The 15,727-nt window shown below is 36.2% G+C and overlaps 1 protein-coding gene across 1 annotated transcript in view; it reads right to left on the bottom strand.

Moving 5' to 3' along the window:
* CAMKMT (calmodulin-lysine N-methyltransferase) overlaps window positions 1-15,727 on the bottom strand; it is a 211,699-nt gene that overhangs the window by 40,939 nt on the left and 155,033 nt on the right. Inside the window, exon 4 of the mRNA XM_041476996.1 lies at window positions 2,884-2,944. Within this exon, the coding sequence (XP_041332930.1) occupies window positions 2,884-2,944 (61 nt within the window). The remainder of the gene's footprint in view (window positions 1-2,883; window positions 2,945-15,727) is intronic.

Genomic DNA, 15,727 nt, shown 5'->3' with positions numbered 1-15,727 from the left:
AAAATAATTATGAAATAGAAAAGTCACAAAGCAGGCAAATCAGTGGGGGTTCCCTCATTAGTGTTCAGTGCAACATTACCACCGCTGAGCTGAAAAATCTGAGAAGGTTCCCTTTTTTCCCTTGTCAATGGCTCTGTCTTTTAGAACTAAACTAGCTAGAGTAGCGAAAGATAATTGTTAGGAAAGGATAACATTGTTAATCCACATTCATTCTTGCAAAAACAGCTAGAGAAGTAAATGGGGAAATTAATATTATTTATATATCTCTCCATACAGTTATGCCTAAAAGCCTTTTTATATTAAAAAAGAGAGAAGTTTTAAAGCAAGCCGTGTACCACAAAATAATTACACATGAAGAAATCTGATCCTTCAATTAGCACTTAAAACTGCAAGTGACCTACAAACAATGCTGTTATGAACAACGATGGGAACAGCAAACGGTTAAGCCTCAGAAAACTAAACGAAGTTAGTGTCAAGAGCCTAAACTGAGCCCGATCAAAGGGCTGAATACATGGTCTAAAAGGCTGCTTTTAACTTAGACCATACTGTGCTGTTATTAAGACATGCATGTGAAATATAATTTGGCGCAGTGAGTGTGCCGGATGGGAGCTTGCAGGGGGAGCCATAAAGAATGTCCTCCGGAGCCATGGCCTGCCCCAGGAGGGGAGGGAGGGATGCTGACCCTGCACCGAAACTGTGTGTGAAGCAGTGTCTGGGGCAAGGCAGAGCCTCAGCTTAGGAACATGCTGCTTTATAGTAAAATCTGCAGCAACTGTTACAGCTGGCAGGAGCATTCCCATTGAGACACTTGTGACAGGCAGAAAATGGAATTTTAGCTAAACTCTTTGGCTGAGTTTGGTTTTGAAGGGTTTCTCGGTTGCTTTTTTTTGATGCACCTTTTCTTCTCCCTTAAAACATTAACATCTGAAAGTCTATTTTTATCTGAAAGGGTCACCTCCCTACTCACTCCACACTGATATTTAGGAAGAGCATCTAGGATGCCATATCAGTATCGGTATAAAGATGCTGATATTTTGTTCACCGAGACAAGCAGACAAGGCTGTATGACTGTATAATAATGCTCACTGTCTGGACAGGTTAGATTTATTTTTCTTAGACACCGCAAATTTTACTTGAAAAAAAGTCTAGTTGTCCTATTTAATCAAAATGAGACGAAAGAAAGACATACCTTGGAGGAACAAGCCTGTATATGTAAAGCCTGTATTACTGTATATAAACCCAGTAATAATATTAAAAAAAAAAGGGGGGGAAATTTGCAATTTGGATTTTTAAACAGAATGATTATAGGTTTTTCCTCAAATAAGTTTTAGTTTTTCTAAACCAAGTGTATTATATATTAAAATATATATAATGGTTATATATATGGCTTTCTATATGGTTATATATAAGGCTTACAAGGCACTTACTCCTTTATAAGAATCATACTTACTGAAATAAACACAGAAAAGCATCCAGTGTAAGGCTTTAGTGCATTTTGAACCAAATTTCTGTGTACAAAGTAAATGAGCATACATATACACACACACAAATATTTATGCATATGAAATTTATTTCAGTGCAAATTCCCTTACCAGCAAGTTTTAAAAGTTGTATCTGTCTCTCAGGCAATATACAGTGACATTTATAAATGAGAGTTAACATAAGAAACTCTACTCTAAGAGTACTGTCAGACGGGCATGATCTTGAGAAATCAGGATGTGAAACTGCCCATTTACTCCGTGGAAGTTTGACTGACAGTTGTCTCTGAATATCGCGGCTTGTGATATTCAGATCCTAGTTTGTGATACCCAAACTAGGAAAATACCCTCTGAGTGAGCAGCACAGGAGGTTTGCTGTGAGGAGCCCTGGAGAAGAAGTAGAGCATATGAACATGGGACCAGACAGCAAAGTGCTACAGGGACATCACTACAGCAGCAGAAGGCACACAACCAACCTGGGAGGAAGGAGCAGCGGCTGCCAGATCAGGCATATGAGCTGCCTCCCCTAATGGGCCACACTTTATTCAGGTGGTGGATGGAGCAGGAATGAGGCTTTACGGATCAGGGCACACTTTGGTGCCAGGTCTTTGATTACAGATTGGAGTCTAAGCAAGTTGCTCATTTGGTACAAGGGGCAGGGACTTACAGTTTGGTCTTTCTGATTTACCCAACACCATATTTACACAGACTGAGATTTCGTATACTTCAAGCTGGTTTACTTGGTATTTGCCTTACACCCTCACACAGAGCAGAATTTTTGCCTCCAAATGCATTGTTCTAATAGCTTTTTTTACACCCTATTCATCCTCCAGACAATGAAACTTCAAGGATTTCCACGTGCAAATCTCAGTATAGTCAAGGGGAAGGAAAGTGGATGCAGGATGGATTTTATATTTAGATGTTCCTATTGGAGCCTTGATAGCTGACTTCTACAAGTTTTGAATAGAAGTGAAGGATGTTTCAAAACTGTTTCACAACACTTAAAAACAGGAGCAAATTCCTCTTACTATATGCAGTGATTTTTATGTATTTCATCAGATAATATTTTGCTTGCTTTTGCAACAGATGTCAGTTTAAAGAATATCTTATTTTTCCTGACCTTCAAAATCAGCACTGATCGATTGGAGCTTCACTTTTGTTTCCCAAAAATCAAAGTGAAATAAAACGCCTTGAGTGGAAATCAAAAGTCTTTGACATATAGCAGAAAGCTTGCTGTGCAATATTAGTACCCAAAGGCAGCTCAGAATTCTTTGTTAAGAGCACCATGCTTTCACCTTGAACATTTTAAATTTAATCTGAAGACTTAAATCATAGCAATCTTTACCATGCAGATACAATAAAACTAAGAGATTGGAAAAATATCTTTTCATGTTTAACTCTGTACCTGAATATTTCATTATGCTTTAGGCAGTAGTAAGCCAGCACTTCTTCAGATGGCCAGAGACCTATAAAACAAAGATATTTGCCTTCTTAGAACAGATTTTTTTCTGGTCTAAAATATTTGAATGCATATTACCATTTGCAGACCTCTACCCATTGTTTTATTTTCTATATTTGCCATAATAACATGGAATAAAGAAAAATAAAAAGAAGACCTAGGATTTAAGCATTGGAAATGAGTATTTCATAGATTTATTCACAACTGATGACCAGAAATTTATAGATACACACACATATACATACACACATATCTACACATATACATGCAATATTCAAGACTTTAAAAGTTATATAAAATTTAATTCACTCGGGCATTCACATGTACCTGTTTGTACCAGGCCAGATGAAAGGCCAACTTTGCCTTGTAGCCTGTTTCCAACAGGAGACAGGAGCCCTCTAGTTTTTCATTAGCTACCTTATCATCATCATCCTACAGTCACTCCATTTCTTTCCAGTTTCTTTTTATTTAGCTCCTTCTCTTAGTTTCTGTTAGGTCAGGCATCAGTCCAACCGTAAGGGAGACTGACCAGCAGCACATACTAAGGACAAATCCAGGACTAGGGCAATAAAGTGTGATTTCTAGTTGTGGCTCAAGAAATTCAGAAGAAGGAGAAAAGGAAATACAAGTGGTAAGTTCTTCTTAACAGGCACTGAAGGATTTTTCTGGTTGTTCTGTGGTAAATTTTCCAGAGCTGTATCAGGAAGCACCACAGTTTCACCCTGCTATATAAAGAAACCCCTCCTCTCTCATTTTATACTTGCTTCCCTGCCATTTTATTTGAATTCTCCTAGTTCTTCTACAGAAATAGCCAGGAGCAACCACACTTTCTTCACCTAATCTGTATTATTCATGAATTCATAACCTTCCATCATAAAACTTACACTGGTCATCATCAACATTGACAACTACTTGGAGGTTTCCATGTAAAGTTATTTCTTCAAAACCAGTCTCTCAAGAAACTGGCTCTTTTGCCAAACCAGTTTCCCACCTGAATGGAATGTCCAACTGAAATGCTGTGGCCCACAGAGAGGGCCATGAATGCTCTCCTGCAGGCACCAGACTTCATTGCTGGAGGGGCCCTGAGGAAACCAGACTCAAACTCAGGAACTTGAGTTGTGTCTGCAAAGGTTGCGGAAGTTAAAGGACAAAGAATCAAAGGCATATGCAGCTGAATTATGGTTGTATGTGTTTTTCATCTGTGGTTGCTTAGCAATGTTTACGTGTCTGTTCACAGGTAAAATCCAGAGCTGACTTCCCCCCTCAACCAACACACGACATTAAGAATTGAGACACAAACTTCATATTATGAACTACAGACATTTCAGCAGTTCCAGTAAACTTATTTGACATGTAGAGCATCTTTTAGATATTTCTAGATAAGTAGGTTGAATTCCATGAAGCTTACTATGTACGTGTATCCTTTAGACCATTTTTACCATATTTTGTTCTCAAGGCTAAAAACATCATTACACTTTTACCAGAACCAGAAGTTTGAGAGAAAAACTGTCATACTTTAAATCACTTAAAGCCTGACTGAAGCCATCATCAATATAATTTGTCCTTTCCACCTAGTAAGTATTCTGAACTACCCTTTCTCCTAGTGAGAAATAACGAAAATTTAAAAATGCCTTGACTGCATGCAGATCAAGCAAAAGCCAAGACAGGATTTGTCCAAAACTTTGCATACAACTTTTGTATTAAAAAGATATTTAAAGGGGAAAAAAAATAGACTGATGATGCATATGTATAACAAAACTACTAATGCAATACTTGTATTTGTCCTGTTTATGACAGTTCAGTCTGATCAGGTGTTTTTGAATGTGCTATTTTGCTTAGACTTGCTAAGGGTTAAAATAAAATACTCACACAAGACTACCCATTCTTTAGTGAAAAATACACTAGGAATTGTACAGGGTTTTTCATCTCCCTTTGAGCATTTCAATGCTTTTGAGCACTGAAATATGCTAAAATGACAGATTTTGCAATAAATATAGTGACTGTTTAAATATTTTAGTGTGTAACATAATGTTTCAGTTTGCAGTGACTGGTATATACTCAAGCAATAAAAGTTTTTTTTTTAATATTTAGTGAAGACACGGCTAATTTAACACAGTTTATAATACTTATATCTCACATTAAAAAAACCCTCACACCCACAAACATAAAAAAACTGAGATGCTTTTATAGGAAACTTCTAGTCCGAGTGAATTTTAAAATTAGTCAATTGCAGCAAACATCCTTCAACATCTGACTTTTCAGTACCCTCAGTCAAATGTCTCTCACTTTTCTGCAGTTATTATTGAGAGGGCACTTTGAATGGTGTCACTGAATCTTTTCTGAGGGGTCACCATTCCTTCCCCTGCTACCATTACAATGTTGATATTGGCTGGAACTGCAGGTGTATCAGATAGCTCTGTGCTGAGAGAAGGGTGAAGCACCTTTGCAAAGACAATGCTCTTCTTTAGGCAGATGCCAGCAACGTGCACGGCTCTCCTGCCCACTGCCTTCCCCCACGGGGAAGGAAGGGTCACTGCAGCAATGGTATAAGCATCTGGAAGCTAAAGAAGCAGGAGTCAGGAGGCCTTTCATGAACAAATTCCAAGCGTGGAAGCACACACTGCTCCCAGCTAAGCCAAGAAGCCAGAAGCCAGGATACCAGTGTTAATTTTAGTGAAAGGAAAAGCTTCACGTGCCTGAACAGGTAGGTAAGCCTCTTTACCTTCAAAACAGGGATAAGCTTAAAGATCCATGTGGAGGAGTTTGCATTCTGTCTTCTTCCTCCTCACTCTGACCTACATTTGCCAACACAATGACCTACATTTTGAAGTTGCAAGTATAAGAAAGATAGTTCTGCTTCTGTTAGAAAACATACAGCTGTAATGCAGAAATGCAGAATTCCTATGAATTAACAATTACTACTACATTGTGAAAAGCATAATTTATTTCCTGCAAACACATACATATGGATATGGATTAAGTTTCCTATGAACACACTTAAAATAATTCTTTCATATTTAAAATAAAATTATTGTCATTTTGATTTCTGAATTTGATTATAAATACACAACATTGGATGCTACCTATTTACATGTACAATCACTTACACGATAGCAAACTATTTACAGATGGATAGGCAAAAGAATATCAAAAGACCCCCAAATGGTGCTTGTATTTTCAAGCTATAAATATTCTACGAGTCCTAGACAGAGGGGCTAAAGAAATCTCACTGTATGATGGAACAGAGAGAAACGAGAGTTTCTTTTTGCAAAAATAAATATTTTGTGACATTTACTGGAGGTTTTAAAAATCTTTACCACCTTGATAACAACAACTTGAAAACAGAGACTAAATGCCAGAAAGCATTGGAATCTCTGTTGAAACATATTAAAAAATTAAGCTGCACTGGCATTCAAAGGAGACCCTCAAGAATGGGCATGTCTGAAGACATGGGACAGAGACAGAGCTCATCCCTGCCCACATTTCAACTCTTGAAGTATCCTTTCACCACTAGGACGGAGAAGGATTCTCACTACACATGACATAAGAAAGATTATGTCTACTTCATAAATCTGTCTACTCCAGACAGATTTATGATATGTATTACAGTAGGAGTAGAAAAATATCATCATTAAATTGTACAATGATGAATAGAGAAATGCTACAAATGCCTCACAGCCATACAAAATGCAGGCATTCCTACAGCACTTGTTACCATATCATGTCACCACAGCAATGGAGTCTACCTCACAAGAACTTGAAGATATCATGAATTTCTACTATCTCGAGTTTGCACATCAGGAACCAAAGTAAAAGACAGAGATAGATTAAGTTACTTAGACACACAGAATGAAATGATGGGAAGACTAAGAAAAATAACCCAAGTGATCCTTACACCATGAGGTATGATGTAACCAAGAAAAGGTATTGGAGCTCTTCCTACAGAGGGACAAAACTTAAAAAAAATCATAATAATGGAAAGAAACATAACTTAAGTTGGTTTTATCACTTTCACAGTGCTTGCTATTGGAAAGTGTCAGGTCTTTCTGCACTAGTCATGGCACAATAGTTTCTTAAAGCAACCTTCAAGCCACATGGACTAAGCCACATGTAGATAGCCTTCTGAGGATGTTGTGTTGTAGTGCTCATATGGAGCACTAGTCCAAAGCTACACAAAGCCTGTGCTTCTTCTGCAATAAATCTATAAATGCTGAATACTCTGATAGTACAGAAAATTGTCTACCAGAAATAAATTATCCAATATTTAAAAAAAAAAAAAAAAGTTTCTCTCCTGTTGCTTTTTACCACATATTTTACAGAATGCTGTCAACCTTTGGATAACAAATATTGAGATCTGATGTGAAGTTCTTAAAGAACATCATGTCAGTAGAAAAGAATTTTGAGACGTGTATTTTTAAGAAAGACGTCTGACTATTGGAGCTATTATGTCTCAGCAGTGCTCCACAGGTACAAAGAAATCACAGTAGCTACTGATTACTTTAACAGGGATAGTGCAAGATTAGTGGAACTCTTCTCTATTGTCTGCCAGCACTACACACAGGAAACATAGGGACAAGTGGACAAGTGGAGGTGACAGGTACAGGTGAGCTGTCCCTGAGAGCTCTGAGTAGGAGGTATAAAGCTGTCCCACAAGTGCTTAACTCATGCTAGCAGATTAAGAAGTTACTTTCAAAGCTAAGCCAAATTGAAAGTATTTTCACATTTCCCTAACACTTCTTACAGCCCCATGTACAGATGTCTGATCTCAACATTCAAATTTTGTCTTTTATTTGCACTATTAAACTATGAGATGTCTTCCTATTCGTTTGAAGTCTCAAGTAAATTTTGTACAAATCCTATCTTTACCCTCAAAAGCAAACACAATTTAAATTTGAAAAGTCACTCATTTTCCCCATATGAATACACTCAAAAAGATATTTTTTCTAGTATGTCCTGATTCTTGGCTACATGAAATCACCTTATTTGCTTTAATAGTCATCAAAGTGAGAGGAAAAACAAAGCATTTTTGGGCAAAGTGATGAATAACGTCTCAAAAGTCATACCAACAACTGCACTGAGCAATGATGAACTGTTTTCTGACCCTAAGTAAGGCTCTTTTTATCCTTCCACACCAAGACACATGGTTAGTGGAGAGCAGAAAAACCTTTAGCACTACAATAGACTGTGCAGAGGTGTTAAATTAATGGCCTGTCCGGACAGGCAATTATTCCCCATCAGCTCTGCTAAAAGACTGTAGTGAAGCTGGAAAATCCCCAAAACTAAGGTATTTACTGGAAAAAGCTATTCTAGGAATATAACGTAAGGAATTCTGGGATCTTAAAATAAGGTTCTTCCATCCTTAGAGTATTATAGTATCATCACAACCCTAATATTACAGTGTAAAACCTTATTTTCTACTGACTATATGACTGTATTCAAGTCATATTGGAAGATAAGTTTGATAACTTTATCCTGGTTAGTTTTTCTGTGGATCCCCACCAGCGTGCACAGCAAGAAGCACAGTCCATCTGCTGAGGGTAAGCAGATCTGAGGGTAATACCTCTGCTGGAGATGCAAGAGTGCAGATCAAAATCAAGGTTCAACAGCACAATACTTAGGAGCAAATTTCAAAATTAAACTCTAACCAATATTATGAACCCTTTTGTCAGTGGAGCAGTAAACTTCACTTCCAAGTCAAAGCTAAAACATGAAATTATTAATAGCACAATTAAGATTAGATACCAGGTGGATGCACAGTGTATGTCTGCCAAATACACCTTGGTAGTAATACATAACATGGGTGTTCTAATTTGAGTAATTGCTTGATTGAAGATTACCTGCAAATAACTGCACTGCTGTAGTTAGCTGGCATAGAGAGCTCTCAAAAATATTTCTAGCTCTAAACTTTCTTCAAACTCCATACCTCAAGCCCCTTTTCAATATAATTTTACCGTTTAAAAATGTTGCTCAGGATAGCCAGGAAGTAAAGATTTTATTTTCATTCCCTTATTCGAACAGCACACAAAATGTGACACAGATGAAAGGATAATCAGTAATCCCTGCTACCTAAGATCCCACCTAAAGTGTATTGAATTAAACAATGCAAGCACACATAATAAGACACTAATACTACAAATATTAATTTTTTAGATGCCATAAAATGCGTGCATAGAGAAGTGAAAATATTCAATAGAAAATAACTTCCATAATAATCCAAAACAAACCTGGTCACTTCAGTAAAATGAAGAAATGGAGGAAATTGCTAAGCAAGGAAAAAACTCACTGAAGAAAATCCTTGTTGTTTCACTATGTTTTCAGTACACAAAATTTTAAGTTTACACCTTTCTACAGATAAAAAAAGGGTCATCATTGCAAGTTAGTTGCAGATGGTGTGCCTGGAACTGTAGAATTATTTACTACAAAAATGGATCTGAGAGCAGATTTTCAAAAGGAGGACAGCTACCAAATACTGTGTCCCTCTGGAGATTTGACCGCTTCATACGACCAGCACCTTTAAGAGCTAATATATTTTGAAAGTCCAGTTGTCCAATCTGAGCTTTCCATTCTGAAATTTACCCCAAGAGTATTTACAAGCGAGTAACTTCAGCAATAAATGCACACAGTGTGAAAAAATGAAATTATTTCATAGTCTTTACAGTAGCACCTCACATCTGTGCCTTACTGCACCTGGCTTTTGCAGATGGCAAACCACCTTTTAAGTCCAGTGAAGAGGAGTAATTTGAGGCAGGGAGAATGGCTAGCTTACTTTTCCACAGCAGGAATGCTATAAGTGAGTTTGAAAAGGTACAAGAACATTAGAAAAAACCAGAAGAGAATATAAAGAGAAACATTTTTTCCCTATGCACATACATTTTGTAGAAACTCTTGTCTTTCTTCCAATCTAAAGCAGAATTCATGATATTCAGATCATTGAAAAATATGTATAAGCACTGGCTGAGATCTTCAGCCTAGGCAAAATGGCCTCAGCACTGTATCTCTCACTTTCACTCTCATTACTATTCACGACTAGGAGGGAAACATGATGGTCTGCAATCTGCAAATGTCTTTTAGAGCACAAACTTAAGAAGCTCACTGGAACTGATGTGGAAATACAGTAACAAGTCAAAGCTGTAAATGTACGCATATCTCTCCCATAAGAAAAATTGGCCAACTGTACAAATCTACTGGTATGATTGTCTTTAACATCTTTTTCAAATGAATAAATTTGTGTTGGGGGTGGAGGGGGGTACCTAGTTTTCAAATAGTTATTAAAAATTAAACAACACTGGAACAAACCTTTTGTGATTATAGCCTTCCTTCTCCTGCAAAAAACTGGATCTATAAATTTATGTACCATTGTAGATGTAAATTACAAAATTTTATATTCAACTATATTAAAACATCTATTCCAAAAATGATTACCAGTTGTGAAAAGCAGACAGGCTTATCACTTGCTGTCAGTTGTTCATGTCTAGTTAAGCAATAATGTGCTAAAACTGCTCTTTTGTTTTGTGTAAGAATTTTGGCAATAGAAGAAATGAACACTCGTTTAATAAAAACTCAGGCTGCTTTTTGCTTTGATGGAGGAAGCAGCTGCCTGTTTTCATTTGCTGCAGAGCAGCAAAACCCATCAATATAATAAGCAGCTTAGATGCATCCATCCACAGCATCTGTAAGGATATAGGGCTATTCGCTCAAAACCAATCCTTGGTTTAATTTTAACAAAGATGTGTCTGACATATTTGAAAATGCATTATAATAGGGTTTTGAAATACTAGCATTTTCTCTTTTCTTTTTAAATACTTTTCACAGATTTTGAAAGGCAAGTATACATATTGGAGTGATAGAAATGCTAAAACAAATATTACTATAGCAAACAGCAGAACTAGCCTAAAAATGCAATGAGGAAACATTAAAAGATGCCTTCTGGTTCACAGACTCTCCCATTCCTTGAAAATACAGAAAAATACTGTTTCAATCTTTTCAATGAAGGGTGTTTTTCACCATAATCAAGAGCAGAGAAACATACTAGAAATATGTATTACAGACAAAACCCCTGCAAAGATCATAGATCCATTATACAAATATATTTCCAAAGATATACTTTTCCTTCCCTGCCTTATGCTTTCTTAAAAGTAAATAGATTAATTTAATTTATCATTTCCAAAGATATTCATCAAATAATTTTCTACTATTGCCTGAATGCAATATAATTGTTATTAAATTCCAACAGAGTGAGTTTGTCCCAAGTGACAACTTCTAATTGCAATAAAAAAATTTTAATTAAAAGTAGAGTTCTAGGACATTCATACATAATTACAAAAACAGGAAGAGAGAGATAAAAGACCATCTGAGATAGAAACCACAAAACTCTATCTCACTATAAAAATGTGATACGGCACATTTATATTATTAAAAATTCTTAAGACATTATTATTATTTTAGTGCTGTTCTGCTTTCTAAGACCTTTCTAAGCTGAGCTTTTAGATGATTTGCACATTAACTGAGAAGTCAGATAATTCTTAATCCTCCTCTTTTTCAGATCCAATAATGGATAAGGGAGCATCTTAGCATGATCAACTAGCAATCTGCCTAGCCTGAGTGGTAGTACACCTGAATTTAGGATTAGTCATCTGGTTTTCATAATATCTGATTTAAATGAGCACTCATTCGGAGAAGTGTAGAAAAAGAATATTCAATGATTTTGAACTGTACCATTTAAATATGTAACAATAAACCTGGAACACATACATATTTATTTCCTTCACAAACAAGAAACTAAATAGAGAAAGGAAGATTTTAAAGAACCATGTCCAGGCAAATAGTTGGATAGCTCAATTAAATAACTGCCTTTTTCCAGTATTCACAACAACTTAGAGATACAATCAACTATATCTCAGCTGTAGCCTTTTATCTCTATTTTCTCAATTCCAATATCCTAGTTTCACTTTGTCTATACATAAAGTGAGGAAACTAGTTGGGGGGTGTTTTGTGGTTTTTTTTTTTTTCTCTCCCCTGTGGGGTTTCATGGTAAGCTTGGGTTCATTTGGTTGTTTGTTTTGGGGTTTAGAGATATATGACAGGTAGAGAAGGTAAAACCCTGTAGATTAACGTGCGTTACTATTCTTGCTTATCTTCCTCAAGTATCTGATACAGAACATGGAAGTTTGTATAATTGCCCTATGCACCCTTACGTAATGCTCAAGATAAATAAAGTGGAATTTATTTGGGTGGTTTCAGAAGTAGTGTCTAGAGCTTGGATTTCTTCTGGTTTTTTTCCAATCAAATTAACTAAACAAAGACAACACCTTTTAAGTCCCAGCAGCTTCTGACTCATATTTTTCTCCTTTATCAAACTCCACCATTCTACGCAGTTAACCAAACAATTAGAAAAACATCTGTTCTGTACAGCCAGGAGATATAAACTTGGTACAAGTGGAAATAACTGCATGCACAGTTCAATTTGAAGGCTTTGGACAGCACTTGTCTAACAAAACAGTGTACTCTGAAATTCATGTAGTGGCAAATGGTGACCATGCATCCTTCACATTCTTAGATAAATTTGCTAGGTCCTTGTAGTGAAGAGGCCTTGATTCTTTTTCCTGGGGTAATTTCAACTGGTGCTAAGTGCAATTTTCAAAAGTCTACACTACTGACAACCACCTTGCAGCAGCTGCCCAAAATATCCCTATATCACTATATCACTAAATCTTGTTTTCATGTCTTACATGGAATAAGATTTGTAACGAGTTCTGTAAATGAGAATGCTGCACAAAGATGGACCAGACTTTTCATCTATTCATGGGTCCACATTCCACATGAATTTAGACTGTAAGAGTTCAGGCAAATCTATATCAAAGGAAAGTATTTAGATTTTTTTTTCTCAAAGGCCAAGGATTTCAGGATCCTCCAAGTCCTTCCAGGTGAGGTTTGACATACATCCACAAGAGAACTTCCACTGCCATTGTTGAAAGCTGATTTTGCCTGAATGGGCTTCATAAACCACAGCTATTGGTCTGGAACTTTTCATGACCACTAAATACAACGGGCCAGATCTTCAACTGGTATTATGCCTGTGTATCCCAGCTAATGAACCAGCCTTGGATTTAAAATATGCATGGTCTTTCTGAGAAATAAAGTAGCCTTTATTATATTAATATATGCTAGTGCTTTGGATCATTTTGTAGAGTCAAATCCAAGGGTAACCTTCTCAGGAAATCAGTGTTTCAGTGGGTTATGGTAAAGGAGGATATAAAAGTGATAAGATTAGAATTTAGTCTTCAAAGCAGCCTGAAATACTTTCCCTGATTACTTTCACGTTTCCATGTTACTGTAATAAACCATGACCTAAACCATGACATTTTTATTTTACAAGGCATAAAAATGCAGATAGGTGCTACAAGAATTCTGCTAAAAACACTGTTGAGCAGTATAAAAACTTACTTTTCTACACTGACACAGAAGTGCTCTTGTGTCAAGAACAATGTGCTTTGACTAAGATATGTAGCTTATGCCATTTTTCAGTGTTGAGAAAATATATTTCAAAACATTCAGTGGTTTGAGTCTCAGAAACAAAGGAACAAAAGCAAAGCAAATCATTACACTCAATTTAATTAAATGAAAGCATGAAAAGGCCTATAAGCTAACCTCATAACAATATGCTTATGTTTATTGTTGGTAGGTTGGGGAAGAGAATTGATCAAATTTTTAATTAAGTGAGCACACATCCTCTGACTTCAGGAATTGCTCAGTCATATGCCAGCACAGAGACTGGGCCCTATATTTTGATAGTGCAATTTGAGTGGGCGACCTGTCCCTTGTGTCCTGCATTACATTCCATGGTGACCACAGACCCTTGGGCAACCCTAGGAATCCCCCTAGGGAGCAGCAAGCTCTTAAAAATGCAATCTAGGCCACTATTTTTTGAGGTAGTTTTTTACTAATGGCAAAGCCAACACAGCAAGTCATCAATTTCTACAGCATTTCTTGCACCTCGAAACACTACATTAAATTGCATGTCAAACTTCCATATTAGCAGGTAGACTCTTCAGTACCTAGTTTATGTTTTTACTTAATGAGTTTTGAGTTCAGACATCACAAATAGAGAGGCAGATGTATAATCTCCTGAAATTCAAACTTTTCCCCTAAGGTTTAAGTTTGTTGTGACACACTATTTTCATAGAGCTCTTCATCAATAGAGTAACAGTGCTGCAATAAAGAGGAAAACAACTTTTTTTTTTTTTTTTTTTTTTTTAAGGAGTTGTATAACACATCATAGTAATTAGCAGTTAAAACCTAATTTTAGCTCTTTTTTGTTCTCTTTTTCTGTTAAGAGTTTGAGTCACAATATAAGAGTAATTTCCTGCTACTTCTGGGAAGGGAAGGGATGGAGGAAGAAGGGATCATGAAATATATGCAATTTTCACATATAACACACTGTTGAAAATGTAATTCTCTATGTGTTCTTTTCTAAAAATATATTCTATATTCCTGGATTGTCTTTTGCTATCAGGAATAGGATTGAAATCTCCACTTTAGTATTTATCTGAGGCTCTGATAGCTCAGTTGTCTGCCTCCAAATGCCAAGATAGGGAGAATCTCATCAACTGGAGACCAGCTGCATGATGGGCAGTTAATAGATATATCAAACCTTAGGATATATGCTAAGCTGAGGAGATGATTGGTTGGTTGATATACTGATTGATTAGCATAGGGAGAATGGGTTTCTTCTTGACAACCTAAGATTATGCTTCAGCTAAGCTCAAATTGCTTACACCTCTTCTATTGGTTTTAAAATTACAGTCCTGTCATCTAAAATCTCTCTTCAATGAAATTTTTACCATATATAAAAATTAAAGGGAAAAAGAAAGTAGGTGCAATGGATAAGAGTAAATGGAGTAGATATATTTCACACTACTGCTGTTGGTGTCACTAGAAAAAGTTGGTAAGTAAATCCGCTTGAAATATGTTACATATTCTGTACACTACTAGAGAGCACTTTACAATAATTTACGGGGGAAGTTCAAAATACTAACAAGGAAGCAGTGCTGATATTACTGCTTTTAAAAAACTACAGTAGTTATTAAGCAAGGTAATTATAGAGCTGTTATACTACTGATACATTTTTGTACTCTTTACAGGCATTACCTAGGTTTCATAGAAGTGTGTTTAAACTGTTCCACATATGAGAGAAATATCATATAATTGCCAGAGAATGCATCACTTTACAGAGAAAGGTTTATATTCTGCAAGCTAGAGAAGCAACACATACACTTCTGAATTTTCCCTTGAGAAGTCCAGAACTTGCTCAGAATCAGTCCCAACAAAGCAAACATAATTAAATTTTGCCTACAAAATATTTTAGACTGTCTCATCAGTAGGACATGGACACTTAAAGAAAACAAAAGTAATTTTTAAAAATCCCTATAATATATATTGCCATAACAAATGCATTTCTTATGCATATCATCCACTTAATTCCCAGCATTACATGCGCCAGGCTTTGTCAGTTGAGAACCATACAAATGTTAGTAAATACAACACTAAAAAAAAAAAAAAAAAAAAAAAAAAAAAACACAAAACTTTTTATTATCTTTAATACTTGATACTTTCAAATGCTTCTCTGCCTGGGCAAACAAGTATTTAGTAGCAACCTAACAAAAAGAAAGTGGGTTATTGAGAATGCTGAAATCTGCATTAATAAATAAGACTGTGTTTCTCAGATTTTTTTTTCTTCCCTTTCGTATCTGCTATGAGCGGTAGGGGATCAGCTGCAACTCAAATCCCCAGC

This window comes from Pyrgilauda ruficollis, unplaced genomic scaffold (genome assembly GCF_017590135.1).
Source record: "Pyrgilauda ruficollis isolate IOZ18807 unplaced genomic scaffold, ASM1759013v1 scaffold4, whole genome shotgun sequence".
Taxonomy (NCBI): domain Eukaryota; kingdom Metazoa; phylum Chordata; class Aves; order Passeriformes; family Passeridae; genus Pyrgilauda; species Pyrgilauda ruficollis.
This window is presented reverse-complemented; position numbering and strand designations above follow the sequence as displayed.